The following is a 15,639-nucleotide window of genomic DNA, read 5'->3' as shown; positions in this document are numbered from 1 at the left end:
TCCCGCCGAGGGTTCGGATCCCACATACAGACCGGTTCCCGCTCACTGGCTGAGCGAGGTGCGGGCGCAACACCGAGGGTTGCGATCCCGTTGCCGGTCCTGGTCCAGTACGGGCGCGACACTGAGGGTTGCGATCCGTTGCTGGTCACAAAAAAAAAAAAAAAAAAAAAAAAAAAAAAAAAGTGCTGGTGAGGATGAGAGAAATTGGAACCTTTGTGCATTGCTGGTGGAAATGTAAAATGGTGCAGATGCTGTGGAAAACAGTATGGTGGTTTTTCAAAAAATTAAACATAGAATTACCATGTGATCCAGCAATTCTACTTCTGATATATAACCAATAGACATGAAAGCAACAACTCAAACAGATATTTGTACATCCATGTTCATAGCAGCATAATTCACAATAGCCAAAAAGTGAAAGCAACCCAAGTGGCCATCAAAGTATGAATAAATGAACAAAATGTGGCATACATACAATGGAATATTATTCAGCCTTAAAAATGGAAGGAAATTTTGAGGCATGTTACAATGTAATAAAATAAGTATTGTAAAATAAGCCAGTCACGAAAGGACAAGTATTGTATAACATTTCTCACAGCAGTCAAATTCACAGAGACAAAAACTAGAATGGTGGTTGCTAAGGGGTGGGAGTGTGGTAGAACGACGAGTTAGTGTTTAACGGGTACAGAATTTCAGGTGGGGAAGATGGAAAAGTTCTAGAGATGGATGGTGATGATGATGGCAGCACAACAATGTGAATGTACTCAATGCCACTGAACTGTATACTTACAAATAGTTGAAATGGTAAATTTTATATTATATTTTACCACAATCGTTTAAAAATAATTTTTAAAAAAATTTCAAATCAATAAATAGGACTTAATCAAAAATTTTAAATGTTGCTAATTCAAAACACACATTTACAAAATGGCAAACAAGAGACTAAGAAAATATTTATAAATCATATATATGCTATATATACTATGCCCACACTTTGGCTTGGTAACTGGTTGATGGCACACTGACATTCAGCAGAAAGATGAGAACATCAAGCCCTACTTTAACATGGACCAGCTAATAATAATGTAGTATTTTGTTTCCCACTGTTTCACTCAGATGTATAGCTTCCTCTAGGAACTCAACCCTCTCCCATGAGGTACTTAGAGGAAACTATACACCCAAGAAGGAAAACAAAACAAGAACAAAAACCATGACAACAACGAGTTTCTAACTGAAAATTCTTACTAGGGGCCTCAACTTTGCCTTAATCCTTAATACCTTATAACAAGTTTTTAAGACATTTTAAAGAGGCAATAGATCCAAGAGCCCCTGATATAATCCCTGGGACATAATAGATGCTTAACAAATTTTAGTTTCCTTGGATACTAGAGCCTCGCTACTCAAAATGCAGTCCATAGGCCAGCAGTAACTGTATCACCTGGGATGCTTTAGTGAAAAATCTTGGATCCCTCCATAGATCTACCACATCAGAATCTGAACTTTAACAATACCCCTAGGTAACTGCCATATGTACTCATGTTTCAGAAGCACTGCTGTTGAACAGGGCTCTGCAAACTTTTTCTGCAAAGAGCTCAATCATAAGTATTTTAGTCTTTACAGGCCAATAGGCAAAATCATGTAGATATTTGCGAAATGAGAGAAAACATTCTCACAAACTTATTACTGACAAAATCCAAGATATAATAACAACTGAGTATGATATCTTATAATACAAGTCTGCTAATGAAATGAAATACTTCTTGAGAGGTTAACACCTCACTTGATTGGGATTTCCTATTATCAAAGTAAGTTGCAAATACTTATCTGTTAATGCTGATCTATAATGAGAGTGTGTGTATCTTTAAAAATGTCTTTTCACAGAGATAAGTACTGCCAAATATTGATATCAGCCCAAAGGCATATGACTTTAATCGAGCATATTCATTACTTGGAAGGAAGTTAATAGAATTCTATTAGATTCTTCTTCTGATATTTGCCTTTCAGTATGTCGTTACTCTGCGTATGTCACTTCCAATTGAAGGTTAGGTAGAAGTTCCTTAATTGCACACTTAAATGGATTTTGAAATATGGAAACTTCCTTTGCATTTGCATCAATGTCTGAAAAATGCTGCTGGAACTATAGTCAGAGGCTGTAAGATGTATCCATGTAAATTCATGTGGGAATGAAGATCTAACTGCTTTGACGGTATGAGTAGTATACAAACAGCACGACATTACTTGTGGTTCAAACATCAGTTTCCATTGAAATGACTTTACAGCAGTCTATGTATCACATATAAGTGCTTTTTTGCCTTGTAATTTTAGGTCAAATTCATTTAAGAACACTATCAAATCTGCAGAAAAAGCTAATTTCCAAAGATAATCAGTATTTGATAAAACTGGTTGGGGTGGTCCTCTTTGTTCAGAAAAATTTCAATCTTAAGCCTTTGGCTCAAACAATTGCAAAAAAAAGAAAAAAAACCACCAACTTTACCACTGCTAAGCCAGTCAGGATATTCAGGCTCTATTTCTAACAAAAATTCATGCAACTGATGCTAGTTAAGTCCATAAGAATGAAGGACTTCACAGTTGACAGCACCAGTTCAATGACACTTGATAGATTCAAATATTTTCTGCAAAGCAGCTGCTGATGAATGAATAACCATAGGTTATGAACACCTTACATTTTTACGAGCTTTGTAAATTTGTCCAACTAAGCCTTTTTCTGCTCCACACATATTTTTTCATCTTTCATAGCACATCTTAGCAGATTCCACTTCACATTGTACTTAGTATTTTCTCAACTTAGAAAATATTCAAGTCTGTAGTTCTACAGACTATTCACAGAGGCTAATTTTTCTGCCACTTCACACTTAGCACTGACTCCTTGAATAAACAATAACTCAGCAGTATCAATAACATGTCAGCTCATCAAGAGCCAAGGAAAACCACTCTAAATCATTTGCCTTGTTTTTTAATTGACTATTGATGATGCTTCAAATGTCCTCAACTCTTAAATCAGCCATTCTGGCCAAAAAGTTAATAGTTTAAAACAAGCTTATTTTCTCTGGACATAATTTTTCAACTGCTACAATAAAACACAATTTAATTCACTCAACATCAGTAAATGGTTTTCCTTGCCTGGCAAACAAATGAGCCATTTGGAAGCTTATTTTAATGGGAGCCTCATTTTCATTTTTATTTTTATTAAGGAATTATGCTGTTATGAGATATTCCATCTTAAATTTTCTAATTTTTCTGATGTTGCTCTCCTGAGAGTTGGGCATACTCTGGTATATGCTTAGTTTAGGAATTTCAACATATATTGTATTCTTCTGTCACAGCTATAGTGTCACTGCCTAATAAGAACAATGTTTTGCTATCTAATAACAAAATAATCCATACTCCACTGTGCCTTAAAACCAAGCCACACACAGTCCATTTTTCTCTTCTTTTCTTGTTTTGACATGATGGATATGCACTGGTAATAAAACAAAAAAGTAATAAAAACAATATGAAAAAGAAACAAACTCGATATAATCAAAAAACATATTACATCACATCTAACAAATACAGCCTACACAACATTTTTCGTTGCAGACAAGGAATATTTACACAAAAAGCCCCTATGTTTTACCATAAAGAAAAGTCCCAAATTTCAAAAAAGTAAAACCTTATAGATTTAATTCTTACTACAGTGGCATTAAATTACAATTCAGTAACAGAAAAAATCTAGAAAAACCCTACATGTTTAAAAATTAAGCAATTCATTTCTAAATAACCCATTAATCAAAGAAGAATTAATGGAAATTAAATGTTTTGAACTTAATAAGACATAAATATATACCACACACACACACACAACATACAAATACATACATATATGGATATACATACACATATCAAAACTTGGGGAAGAATGTCACTGAATTATACATTTTAAATTTAATGATGTATAAATATCATCCTGATTTTTTTTAAAAAATGAGGGAGGACACTAAACCCATGCTTTGAGAACTTTCTAACCTCAAATACACATATATTGGGAGGGGGAGGCTGAAAATCCAAGTTTATGTAAAAAGTATGTATTGTCTGTCCTCTCTAAAGCTCATGTTGAAACTTAACCCCTTGTGACAGGACAAAAAGGGGGGAAATACAACTATAGTATGCGAAAGGCAGGGCCTTTAAGGAGTGACTGGATCACGGGGCTATGCTCTCATCAATGGATTAATCCATTCAGAGATTAATGCATTAATGTTAATGAATTAATAGTTTACCATGGGAGTGGACTAGTGCCTCTATACGGAGAGGAATAGAGACATGAGTACATGAATCCATTCTTGCCCTCTCCCCATGTGATGCCCTCTGCTGCCTTGGAACTCTGCAATGGGTCCCACCAGGAAGAAGGCCCTCACCAGATGTGTTCCCTTAACCTTGGACTTCCCAGCCTCCAAAACTGTAAGAAACAAATTCCATTTCTTTATAAATTACCCAGTTTCAGGTATTCTGTTATAATATAAACAACAGAAAACTAAGACACCAAGAGCTAAATGTTTGTCACAAAAGTATAGAAAAAGAAGAACAAATTAAACCCAAAGAATGATGAAGGAAAACAATAAAAATTAGAAAAAATCAATTAAATTTTTAAAAAATGTAGAAAGAATGAATAGAACTAAAAATTAATTCCTCAAAGACTAGTTTATTATTATTTTATTATTTTATTATGGTAAGACTGATAAGGAAAAAAAAAAAAAAAAAGAAAAAGACAAGACAGATACAGCACCTACCTGGAATGAAAAAAAGGACATCACTACAGAGCCTACAGACATTAGAAAGCTGACAAGGAACTATTATAATTTTATGCAGAGACATTTGAAATTTCAGATAAAATGGAGAAATTCCTAGAAAAAACAATTTACCAAATCTGATATGAAAGTTGAAACTCTGAAGAGTCCTAAGGCATTACAGAAATTAAAGTCATTGCTTAAAACTTCACTGAGAAAACTCCAGGCCTAAATGGCTTCACCAGTGAATTTTACCAAAATTCAAGGAAGCGATAACACATCCTTCCTTACATAAATTCGTTGAGATAATGGTAAAAGAAAAAGCACTTCCCAACCCATTTTTATAAAGCCAGTGTTACCCTGATAGAACACCTGACAAGGGCATTATAAAAAAGGAAACTTACAAACCTATCTGATTCATGAACATAGGTACAAACATACAAAACAAAAAATCAGATGATATATGAGCTAAGAACAATCCTTCAAAAAATAATTTGGCAAGGGCCGGCCCGGTGGCGCACTGCTACAGTGCGCCGCTTGGGAAGCGCGGCGGCGCTCCCGCCCGAGGGTTCGGATCCCACATACAGACCGGTTCCCACTCACTGGCTGAGCGAGGCGCGGGAGCAACACCGAGGGTTGCGATCCCGTTGCCGGTCCCCGGTCCGGTACGGGGGCAACACTGAGGGTTGCGATCCGTTGCCGGACACAGAAAAAGACAAAAAAAATAAAAAATAAAAAAAATAATAATTTGGCAATATTTTTTGAAAGCCTTAAAATTGTTTTATATTCTTTGCTCTGATAATTTCATCACTGAGAATCTAGTCTTTAAAAAAAAAGAAAGAAAGCTTTTACTCAGATAGTCACTATATTATCTGTAAAAGCCATAAAATAAAAAAATAAAAACAAATAAATAGAAAAGAAATAACCTACTTCCTACAGTTAAGTTGTTTTTGTTCACCCATTATCCCTTCCTCAGGAAAACTACACTTTACCCAATCCATATGATATCAAGAGGACGGTCAATCATAGTTTTCTATGGGTTCCCCAACTCACCCTACCCACACACATAGCAGCTATCTTTGCTGTACCTCATCTCCCACGTCCCAACAATTAGTTAGTTAAGGAATTGACAATTAGAATAGATCAGCACCAACCCAGAACTGGCATGGGACATCAGGAAACAGAAGCTGTCTTTCAAATCTGGTTGCTAAGCTAAAGCTATGTGTCTGGGGTCCAGAAGTAAGAGGCTAGGAAAACAGAAATGGAGACAGAAGTTCAATGATATCTGAGATCTTGGATCTAGTCCGTTCTGCTCCACTCACGATCCCAGTTACATGAACCAAGAAATTCATTTTTTAACTTAACAAAACTGTGTTTTCATCACATGTAAACAAAAGAATCATGACTAACATACTACCTAAAGAAGAATGGTTAACTAATTATAGTACGTCCATTCAATGGAATAACACTGACAATCAGAATAGTATAACTATTAAGAGCATGCACTCAAGAGCCTAGTCTGAATCCTGGTTCTGCTACATATTCTCTGTGTTCTTGGGGACATTACTTAACCTCTCTTAACCTCAATTTCCTCATCAATAAAATAGGGATAATAATACTATTTAGTTCATATGACTAAATGAATTACTATTTACAAAGTGCCCAAAACAGTGTCTAGCGTTAATAAATATATGCATTTTCTTTTTGAAGATCTCATTTGGCTTTACTGAGATTCTAGAATTGGGCGACATGTTATTCCATAAAATAGAATAAGTCTTCCAATATAAGTAAAAAAGTGGTATACAAAGTTGACTAAGCCAACAGATTTAAAAATCTGTGCACGGAAAAGGGAAAAACTGTATGTTTTAAGACGCAAATATACACTCTTTATCCAAAAAAAAAAAAAAACCCAACAACACTAAACTAAAACATGCCTGCGGTCTCATGAGACAGGATGATTATGGTTAAATTAGCTTCACACAAACCCCTATGACCTTCCCCAGTGGCACTACATTCATCATCAGATAGGAAGCACATACACAGTGTCAAGTGGGGAATCATGAAATCACACAATGTATCACACTTAACAATACCAGCACTTACCAATTAAAGCTTAGGAATTTACACCCAAGAGTTGTTTGTCATTTTCTCCAGCTAATTAGTTTCTAAGGAAAGGCACAAATTTATGAGTACAACGAATTCTTAATAACCCCTATAGATGAAGAGGAACAAATATCACAAGTCATCCCTCCAAAACACTCATATTTGGCTTTCTAATGAATCTTCGTAGAATATAATCACTTTTATTTAAAAACAATATATAACTTGCCTTCTTGAAATTCTCAATATTTCAGACCCCATAATGAAGCCACACTGGGAATATTTAATTCAAGTTTTACAGTCTACCACCTGGATCCACTATGAGTATCTTTCCACTCCATGATTTGAATTCCTATCAACCCATTCAAATTCTCTCAGCCTCTCATTAGGTTTTCTATGTAAGGAATTTTCTTTTTGGGGAAACAACAGAAGAACTAAAACTAAGTGTTTTAAAAAATACTATTTACAGATGAACCAGATTGCGTTTCAAGCCTCTTTTTCCTGCCAATATTGAATACTAATAACAAAGATCTGTGATTAAGACATCACAATTTAGTTCAGAGCCTTTTCCTATTGGGTTATAAAGCCTGTTATGGTTCTAGTGGGCTTATGAGGCCAAATATTAAGATAAATGGAATTCCAAATTAGATTGCCAAACATGAAAATAAGATTTTTCATTGATGTATCTCTAACATTTTTCATGAAGGGACTAAACTTATCTTTAAAAAAAGAAAAGAAAAGAAAGAAATGTAAGAGATTTGCATAGCTGGTATAGCTCTCTAAATTGGGTTGTCTGGTTTAGTTTTCTTTTTTTTTTTAATCTTATCTTCACACATGTATAAAACTCATGCAAAAAAACTTAACAAAATTTCAAAGGTAAATTAAATGAGCCTAAAAATTGATTAGTAAATTAAATTTGTTATAGAAAAACTAAAAAGTTACTCAAAACCAAATTTCCTTATCTTAGGCAATATATCCTCGTGATTAAAATACACAGACTTTTGTTCAAGTCCCAGCCCTATCATTTACTACTTTAGGTCACATTGGGCAAATGACTTCACTTCTCTGTGCTTCAATTTCCTCAGCTGTAACATGGGAATAATAATTGTATGCACTTCACAGTTATGACAATAAATGGATTACCGTGCAAAATCAACAAATTTTAGCTATTATTGTTACTGTTATTCATATCAAGCTCTAAAATATAAGAATTTAAAGAATTACTAAAATAAGCATCCTCTTGGGTCTGAAATATGTGCATACCAAGACATACATATATGATACATGTAACTGTCCTTCAACAAAACTTTTAGTTGGGTGCCAGCTCTGTAGAGGATGTCCTACTGTGATTGGGAATATGGAAATTAACAAAACATAGTATCTGAATTCAAGATCTTTCTGTATAGGACGCAATATAAATAAAACTATAATAAAAGGTAGCATGATAGAGGTGCTATGGAAATAGACAATCCTATGGGACACCAAAGAACACAGGTACCTAACTAGGGGCAAACACAGGGGTCCAGGCTGAGATATATTCCAGAAATATTTTCTGAGGAGCAATCACCTAGTTATTTAACTTCAGGGCATCACATTGTTATTTATGTAATTTACATAGCTCTTAATATATTCATAACAGTATTTTAGTATGTAAATCACTTAAAAAAACAAGACCACCCAGCACACTACTTACCATGCTCATAAATAAACTTAAATACACTTTGGTAATAACGAAGATAAAACTATCTTCTGTTAACGAACCAAAATATGACCTTGTTTCTTTGAGAAACATTTTTCACCAACAAATGAAAGCTACAAATTTTCCCCTAATAAACCATATTAGGACTAATATTACAAGAATGACAATATTTTTGAGCTGGAAGAGACCTCTGAGAGCCTCTAATTCAACCCCCTCATTTTACAGATGAAAAGAAGCTACAAAGTATAATGGAAAAAGCACTAATCTAAGAGTCAGAAACTGAATTTTGGTCCCAATTTTTACAGTGAGAGTCTGTGCAAACTATCTAAGTTTCCTCATCTGTAAAATGAGAGGTTTGTACTAGACTGCTTCCAAGGTCCCTTTCAGCTTTGTAAATCTCATTTATGAAACTGAAGCAAAGACATGAGCAAGTGCCCAAGGTCACACAACCAGTTAATGGCAAAGTTGGCACTACACTTGGACTCCAACTATAATCACTTTCTCATCTATATCATACTTCTTCTTCTCCCACTTCATAACATTATTCTAACTTATTCCAAGATTCTTAGAAATTATTAATAAACATGAAGGAGTTTATGAAACTAGACAACTTATTTTTATAGCTCTTCTGTACAACATAAGCTTCAAATCCAAATGCAATGAGTACATGAAGTCTCAAGCTAGGTGTCACTTACACATTAAACTGACCTCAAGAATGTTGTAAGAATTTATGCTTAACTCCCCACCACCTAAAAATCCAAAACACAGAAGAGATTATGTTCCATATAAAATTAAAATATGAATTATTACAATTAATAATAAATATTACATGTACAATTCTCTGTGTAAAACAAGAAAATTCTTCATTTTTATGTCCTGGTTATATTTAATATGCATTTTTAAATTCAAGAGAGATCAATTTAAACACGTTTCCCTTATGTTTCCCCTTTTCAGACTCTCTAGCTTTAGAAACATTAGAATAGTTTAACTATATTACTTCTGAAAGCATATAAACAATTACAGATAGACTATATAATGTTTATAGTTTCCCTTTCAAAATTGAAAACCAGACCCCCACAGTATTCTAAAATTCTGTGCTCAAATATATTACAAATCTACTAAAGTGTATTATAAACAGCATTTAGTTCCCTAAAATGTCTTCAAAGCTTATTATATCTCAAAGGGAATTTAGCAAGATTTCAGGAAGACTAATTGTGTTGACTCCAAAAAATACAGGAAAATCCTCAGAGGAAAAGCACAATAAAAATGCAAAATAGTAATAAAGCCAACAATAGCTTCATACTACTGATTTGAGAGAATATTCAAACACGTTAATGGATACATAAGTACGGTTTAACTACATTTAGGAATTGCTAAAGCATCACAATGTTAACATTTTTAAATTGGATGGGACCTTAAGTCACTTAATCCAATAGCACCCAATATAAGAATCTACAGAATTTATCTCCACTTCCCCCCCAAAATGTCTCTGTAGGCAGTCTTAAATTCTTACAGCTAAATACTTCTTTCCATTGTTGGACAAGTCTTGTTGCTACACAGTTCTTACATTCTTGTCAAAAAATTATACTGAACTCTTATCTATGTCTTCCTAACTTTAACCTGCTGGCCTGCCTTCTAAAACAGGAGAATGAATCTATTCTCTCTTCTACTTATGTTTTTGAAATATCTAAAGACAGCAATCAGGTCTCCCACCCTTTACTCTCTTCTTTAGATTAAATGCATGGTCCACAGACTTCCTTGGGTCCTGAAGACACTTGTGGAGTACAATGTACTTCCACACTGCAAATAACCTTTTTAAAAAAAACTGCCACTTGTCGAATTTTGGTGTAATATCAAAGAATGCTCACTGAAAAGGCTATTAAATATTTATTCCTTTTTCAACTACTTATCTATGTGAAGCTGGATTCTCTTCACATAATCAAAACATATCACAATGGAGAGGGGATACAGGAGCATATCACAACAGACTGAAAACAGAAGCAAAATCCAGCTGACTTCTAGTAAGTCAGAAATTAAAGTGATTTACAAAAATACTAAAAAATGCCACTAGCTTCACCAAGTTTTTTGTTTTAGAACATATTTATTCTTCATAAAAACAAGTTTTTGTTAACAGGTAATCGGATTACTATTATTTTTAAATAAGTATTTTTGAAATTGTCACTTAATTTCTAATATAGCAAATATTAATAGACATGAGCCATATAAAAAAATGCCTTTGGGGTCCTCGATAAGTTTTAAGACAGTAAAGGGGCCCTGAAACCAAAAAAGACTATTTCTCATGAGCAGATTTCCAGATGTCTAACTACCCTGGTTTCTCTCTTTTCTCTCTCTCCTCTGATATGTAAATGTGCCTGTGTAAAGGAGGCACCTACCACATATCTATTCAAAAGCTAGAATCCTTAAACATACAACCTTGCCCTCCTCTACCTAGTGGTTTCATGAAATTAAAGGCCTGTACAGCCATCTGGGTACATCTTCATTTTTAACATCTCTCTATAAGTGCTCAATCATTTGGAATCAAATATTTTAACTCTTCTACCTAGGGAACATAATCTTTAAATATGAAAAGAGAGCAACAGTTTACTGTACTGTGATATCATCTTTTTAATCCAACTACTTTCACTATTTACAAAAAAGTAAAGCAAATTATTCATAACTGGCAGAATAGAACAGAAAAGAAAATGCTAGTATTTTGTATAACAAATCATTAGGGGCCGGCCCGGTGGCGCACTGGATAGTGCGCTGCTTGGGAAGCGTGGCGGCGCTCCCGCCCGAGGGTTCGGATCCCACATACAGACCGGTTCCCACTCACTGGCTGAGCGAGGCGCGGGAGCAACACCAAGGGTTGCGATCCCGTTGCTGGTCCCCGGTCCGGTACGGGGGCGACACTGAGGGTTGCGATCCGTTGCCGGACACGGAAAAAGACAAAAGACATAAAAAAAAAAAAAAAACAAATCATTAGATTCTTAGCAATAACCCATTCAAAAGTACCCACGTACAGATATAAAAAAAAAAAAAAAAAAAAAATCTGATTATCTAGCCAATATGACACTAGGTTCCTAGACTTCAGCAAAGCAAAACTGACCTTTATTTGAAAACTTACTCAATTTCTTAACTCCCCGCCCCCTTACTCACAAGATTAGAGAAGACAAAATGGGATGGAGATTACAGGTTTAAAACCTCCAACAGGGGCCGGCCCGTGGCTCACTCGGGAGAGTGCGGTGCTGATAACACCAAGGCCCCGGGTTCGGATCCCGTATAGGGATGGCCGGTTGGCTCACTGGCTGAGCGTGGTGCTGACAACACCAAGTCAAGGGTTAAGATCCCCTTACCGGTCATCTTTTAAAAAAAAAAAAAAAACCTCCAGCAGAAAACTAGAGCTACATTGCTAAGCACCACTAAGAGAACTTCAAGATTGATATATGAAAAGGTTTAGTACCAAGAGAGGAAAGAAAGTAGTCGACACATTATTTATCATATAAATTTCTAAATTCTAATAGATTCTTAAATCATATTATTTAAAGCTATATTTTATTTGTAATCAAATAAAACTATATAAATATGATTATGGGATTAGGGTAAGAAAGGGAAGAAGAAAACCAAAATATAGAGCATTAAAAATAATCAGATTATAATCTTAGATTTTTGGTTTCAAATATATCAGAACTTCAAAATAAGTTGAAGTAACCGTACAGATATTTATGGCATATCTTTAAAAATAGGCCGTTTCAAAGCTAACTTTGTTTAAAAGGAGTTCATCACATATATATTTATTTATGTACATATAATGTGTACCTCTCTGAAGTTTAAATTTTTCTATTACTATCAGTTAAATTAAGTTGGCTCAATTTTTCAAGAAGCAAAGTTTGTTCTCTCCTTGAAACATACATTCAACACATTCAAGTTCCATTAACATTAATGGTTCTTACTAGCAGTCACCAGAAGTCAAAAGCTCTCTCAAACTTCAGTTTATTTACACAACATATTGACATGTATAGCTGTAAAAGGTGCTAAATACTTGTTAAAGAAATAAAAACTAGGATTCTACTCAATAGAAAACGTTTCTCTCTTGATAGTTGGGTGCTTCATAAATGCAATTCCTGTTAGTATTAGTAAAATCTCAGTATACAGCACCAAGCTTCAAAATGAATATAAAACCCTGGAGAAGATTAACATAGTTTTAACTTACACACTGGTTGGTCGAAAAGAAGCATTTCACTGTGGCCATACAGGTGCTTGGTGTGAAGTATAACTCCCACAAAAGCATGTCCTATTATTTCAGGAGTTAACAGACACACACTACTTTAGGTTACATACAAATATATTAAAATTTAAACTGCAGGGGGAAATTCTGATTAGGTGAAAGTTTAAGCTACATTATTCTAGTCCCTCAATATTTTCAAAAATCAGTAAAAATGGAGAATAGCACAGACGAGTTTTTTAACTGGGGCTGAAATAACCTCAGAAACTCACAATCTAGATTTTGCGGCTCACAAATTCCCAGTACTGACAATACATGTCAACGGATGAACAGTTATTCAACACTATGTCTTCAGTATCTAGTACAGGGCTGGCACATAGCAATCGCTCAATAAACATTTAAGAAATTAATGAACGAATGATAAAAAGGTATATAGCCTTAAAAAATAAAAACGGTCTTTCTCAACTCAGAACACCGTCATTAAGCATCTTAAAATACAGACAATAGTAAAAGCATGCTAAAAGCACCAACTGCTCTATTTACAAGGTACATTCTGTAACATTCGTTTACAAATTTTCAAGTGTAAAAAAGAAAGATCATCAGATGTACTAAATGAGTCATTCAGTAAATAAACTTTTACCTTCTAATAATGAAAACTCGGTATTGGGGTGATGAGATGAAAGCGGAAAATGTCTGTCAACGTATTCCGCATGTATAATGGTCGCCATAAATCAAACCTTTCCGTGAATTTTCTAGAGCATATTCATGCCAATCTTTGAGCCTATTGTCACTTTCACACATGCTCACAGGAACAAAATGACAAAGAATGCCATGCCTGAATCAAAGGATTTAGGGCACAAAACACTTGATTAACAATTGTCAAGGCTCTGAATACTAAATATCGACAGGTATTTTAAAAATAAATTAATCCCACCAGTTCCTACATAAATCGAAGCTCTGGATTCCTTTAAAACATTCACCAGACTGTTGGACTTCCAGACTTTTTCTGTTTTTTGTTTTTCTGAAAACGAGCCTACAATCTCCTTGTGTGAGACAACTGGGAGTGAAAAACCTATTTACCAACTGCTGATGACTACTCTAAGTGTTTTCCAGACAAAAAGAGCGTTAAAAAGAGAGTCCATGCACATGTATTCTTCCCCCATAAACGCCTGTTCTCCCAAATTTCATTTTATGTGGTATACGTAAAGTTAAACACCACCAAGTTGAAATTTTAGTCAAAAGCACTCCGGTGCTTTACTAGCTGTGTAACTGCTACATCTGGTGGCAGCACACTTGCAAGCAAGAAGCCCGAAAACTTAGAAAACAATTGTAACCGATCTGGTGCGTGTCTACAGTAACCTCTACGCAGATATCTCCCACAAAACCCACGACTCTGTCAGAGAAGAACAGTAGCCTACTTGCAGTACAGGAGATAAGGCACAAACACGCAGGAGTCGATGGCGAAGGAGGGAAAGTTGCAACCATCTGGAGGGGTGGTTTAAGAAACCTGCCCACGAGTCAGTCTGTCGTTTAAACTGCTCTAGGGGACCAAGCAGGGGATCAAAGTCTGCCTAGATAATTTCAGCGTCTCTCCCCCAAAGCGCAGAGACCCTGCAAGCGAGGGGCATCCTCCAGATCCCGGGCAGCAAAGCTCGCAGAGTGGGGACCGCCTCTATGGGAGGAGTGCGCGGTGCAAGGGGAGGGGGCTCGAGGATGAATGCTTCAACGGGAGGGAAAACCCACCAGAGAGCGGAGGCCAGGAGATTAAGAGAACCGAGTGTACTAGCAAATGGAGCAGAAAGGGGCTCGCGTCGGGGGGAGGCTTCCCACCCTCGCAAGACTGCCTCCTAGGAACCCCAGGCGAGTCTGCGCGCCTCGCCCCGTCCCCACCAGCGCGCACCCCTTCGTCCGTCTCCTCCGCCACCCGCGAACCACCTCCTACAGCCAGCGCACTACCTCCCCGGGGCCGGGCGGCCTCGCGTCCACCTCGCCACCATCCCCCACCCCGGGGTCGAACGGAGGAGACCTGGGGGACACGGGGGCCGCGGGGAAGGAGGGGAGGCCCGCGAGAGGGCGCGGGAGCGGCGGCTCTTACCTTCCCTGGGCCTCCCGGATGGCGGCGTGTGATTCAGCAGGGACCTGGCCGCCGCCGCCGAGCTCGGGGTTGGAGACGTGGAGAGCTGGGACCAAGATGGCGGCCCCTCCAAACTTCCACTGCTACTTTGGACACTCATCAAGCTACTTTCTGGGAACCCGACTCCCCCCCTGCGACGGCAGCGGCGGCAACGGCACCGGCACCCGCCTCCGTCATGGCGGGGGCCGCGCTGAGGGCGAGCGAGAGAGTGAGGGCAGGGAGGGGAGAGTCAAGGGGATGAGGGAGGAAACCGAGAAGAGGGGAGGTGGGGAGGGGAGAGGTGAGGGAAGGAGAGGGGACGGGGAGGAGGGAAAGGGGGAGAAGCGAGGGAACGGGCGGGCACGCAGGAGAAGAGGCGGAGGGAAGGAGCGCGACGACGGCCCGAGGGCAGAGGCGTCGAGGGGGCGCGCCCGCTGGGACCGGGGTCTGAGCACGGGCGGAGCACGGGCTGCGCCGGCAGATACTTCCGCGGGCGGAACCTGCCGGCACCTCTGCAGTGCGTTGGCCCCCGGCGTCGCCCGGGTGGCGGTGGCGGCAGCGGACGGTGAGTGGCGGCAGCGGGCGGTGGGTGGAGGCTGAGGCGGCGGGGTAACCTCTGCATCAGTTACAGGCAGCGGCGGCGTCACGCGCCGCCTGTGCAAACACTATCGCGAGGCTCCTGCGCCTCCGGTAGCGGCGGCAGCCGCCTCCGCGGGAGCAG

General features: G+C 37.8%; 1 protein-coding gene across 1 annotated transcript in view; it reads right to left on the bottom strand.

Annotated features, from left to right (window-relative positions):
• Positions 1-15,173, bottom strand: part of LOC103609751 (serine/threonine-protein kinase tousled-like 1) — a gene marked incomplete at its 3' end in the record, with an annotated part of 19,422 nt that extends 4,249 nt beyond the window's left edge. Inside the window, exon 1 of the mRNA XM_008594041.1 lies at positions 14,901-15,173. Coding sequence (XP_008592263.1) covers positions 14,901-15,039 — 139 coding nt within the window. The remainder of the gene's footprint in view (positions 1-14,900) is intronic.
• Positions 15,174-15,639: the final 466 nt, after the last annotated feature.

Source organism: Galeopterus variegatus, unplaced genomic scaffold (genome assembly GCF_000696425.1).
Source record: "Galeopterus variegatus unplaced genomic scaffold, G_variegatus-3.0.2 Scaffold10045, whole genome shotgun sequence".
NCBI lineage: Eukaryota > Metazoa > Chordata > Mammalia > Dermoptera > Cynocephalidae > Galeopterus > Galeopterus variegatus.
The sequence above is the reverse complement of the archived record's forward strand: the minus strand, read 5'-3'. Positions and strand labels throughout refer to the sequence as shown.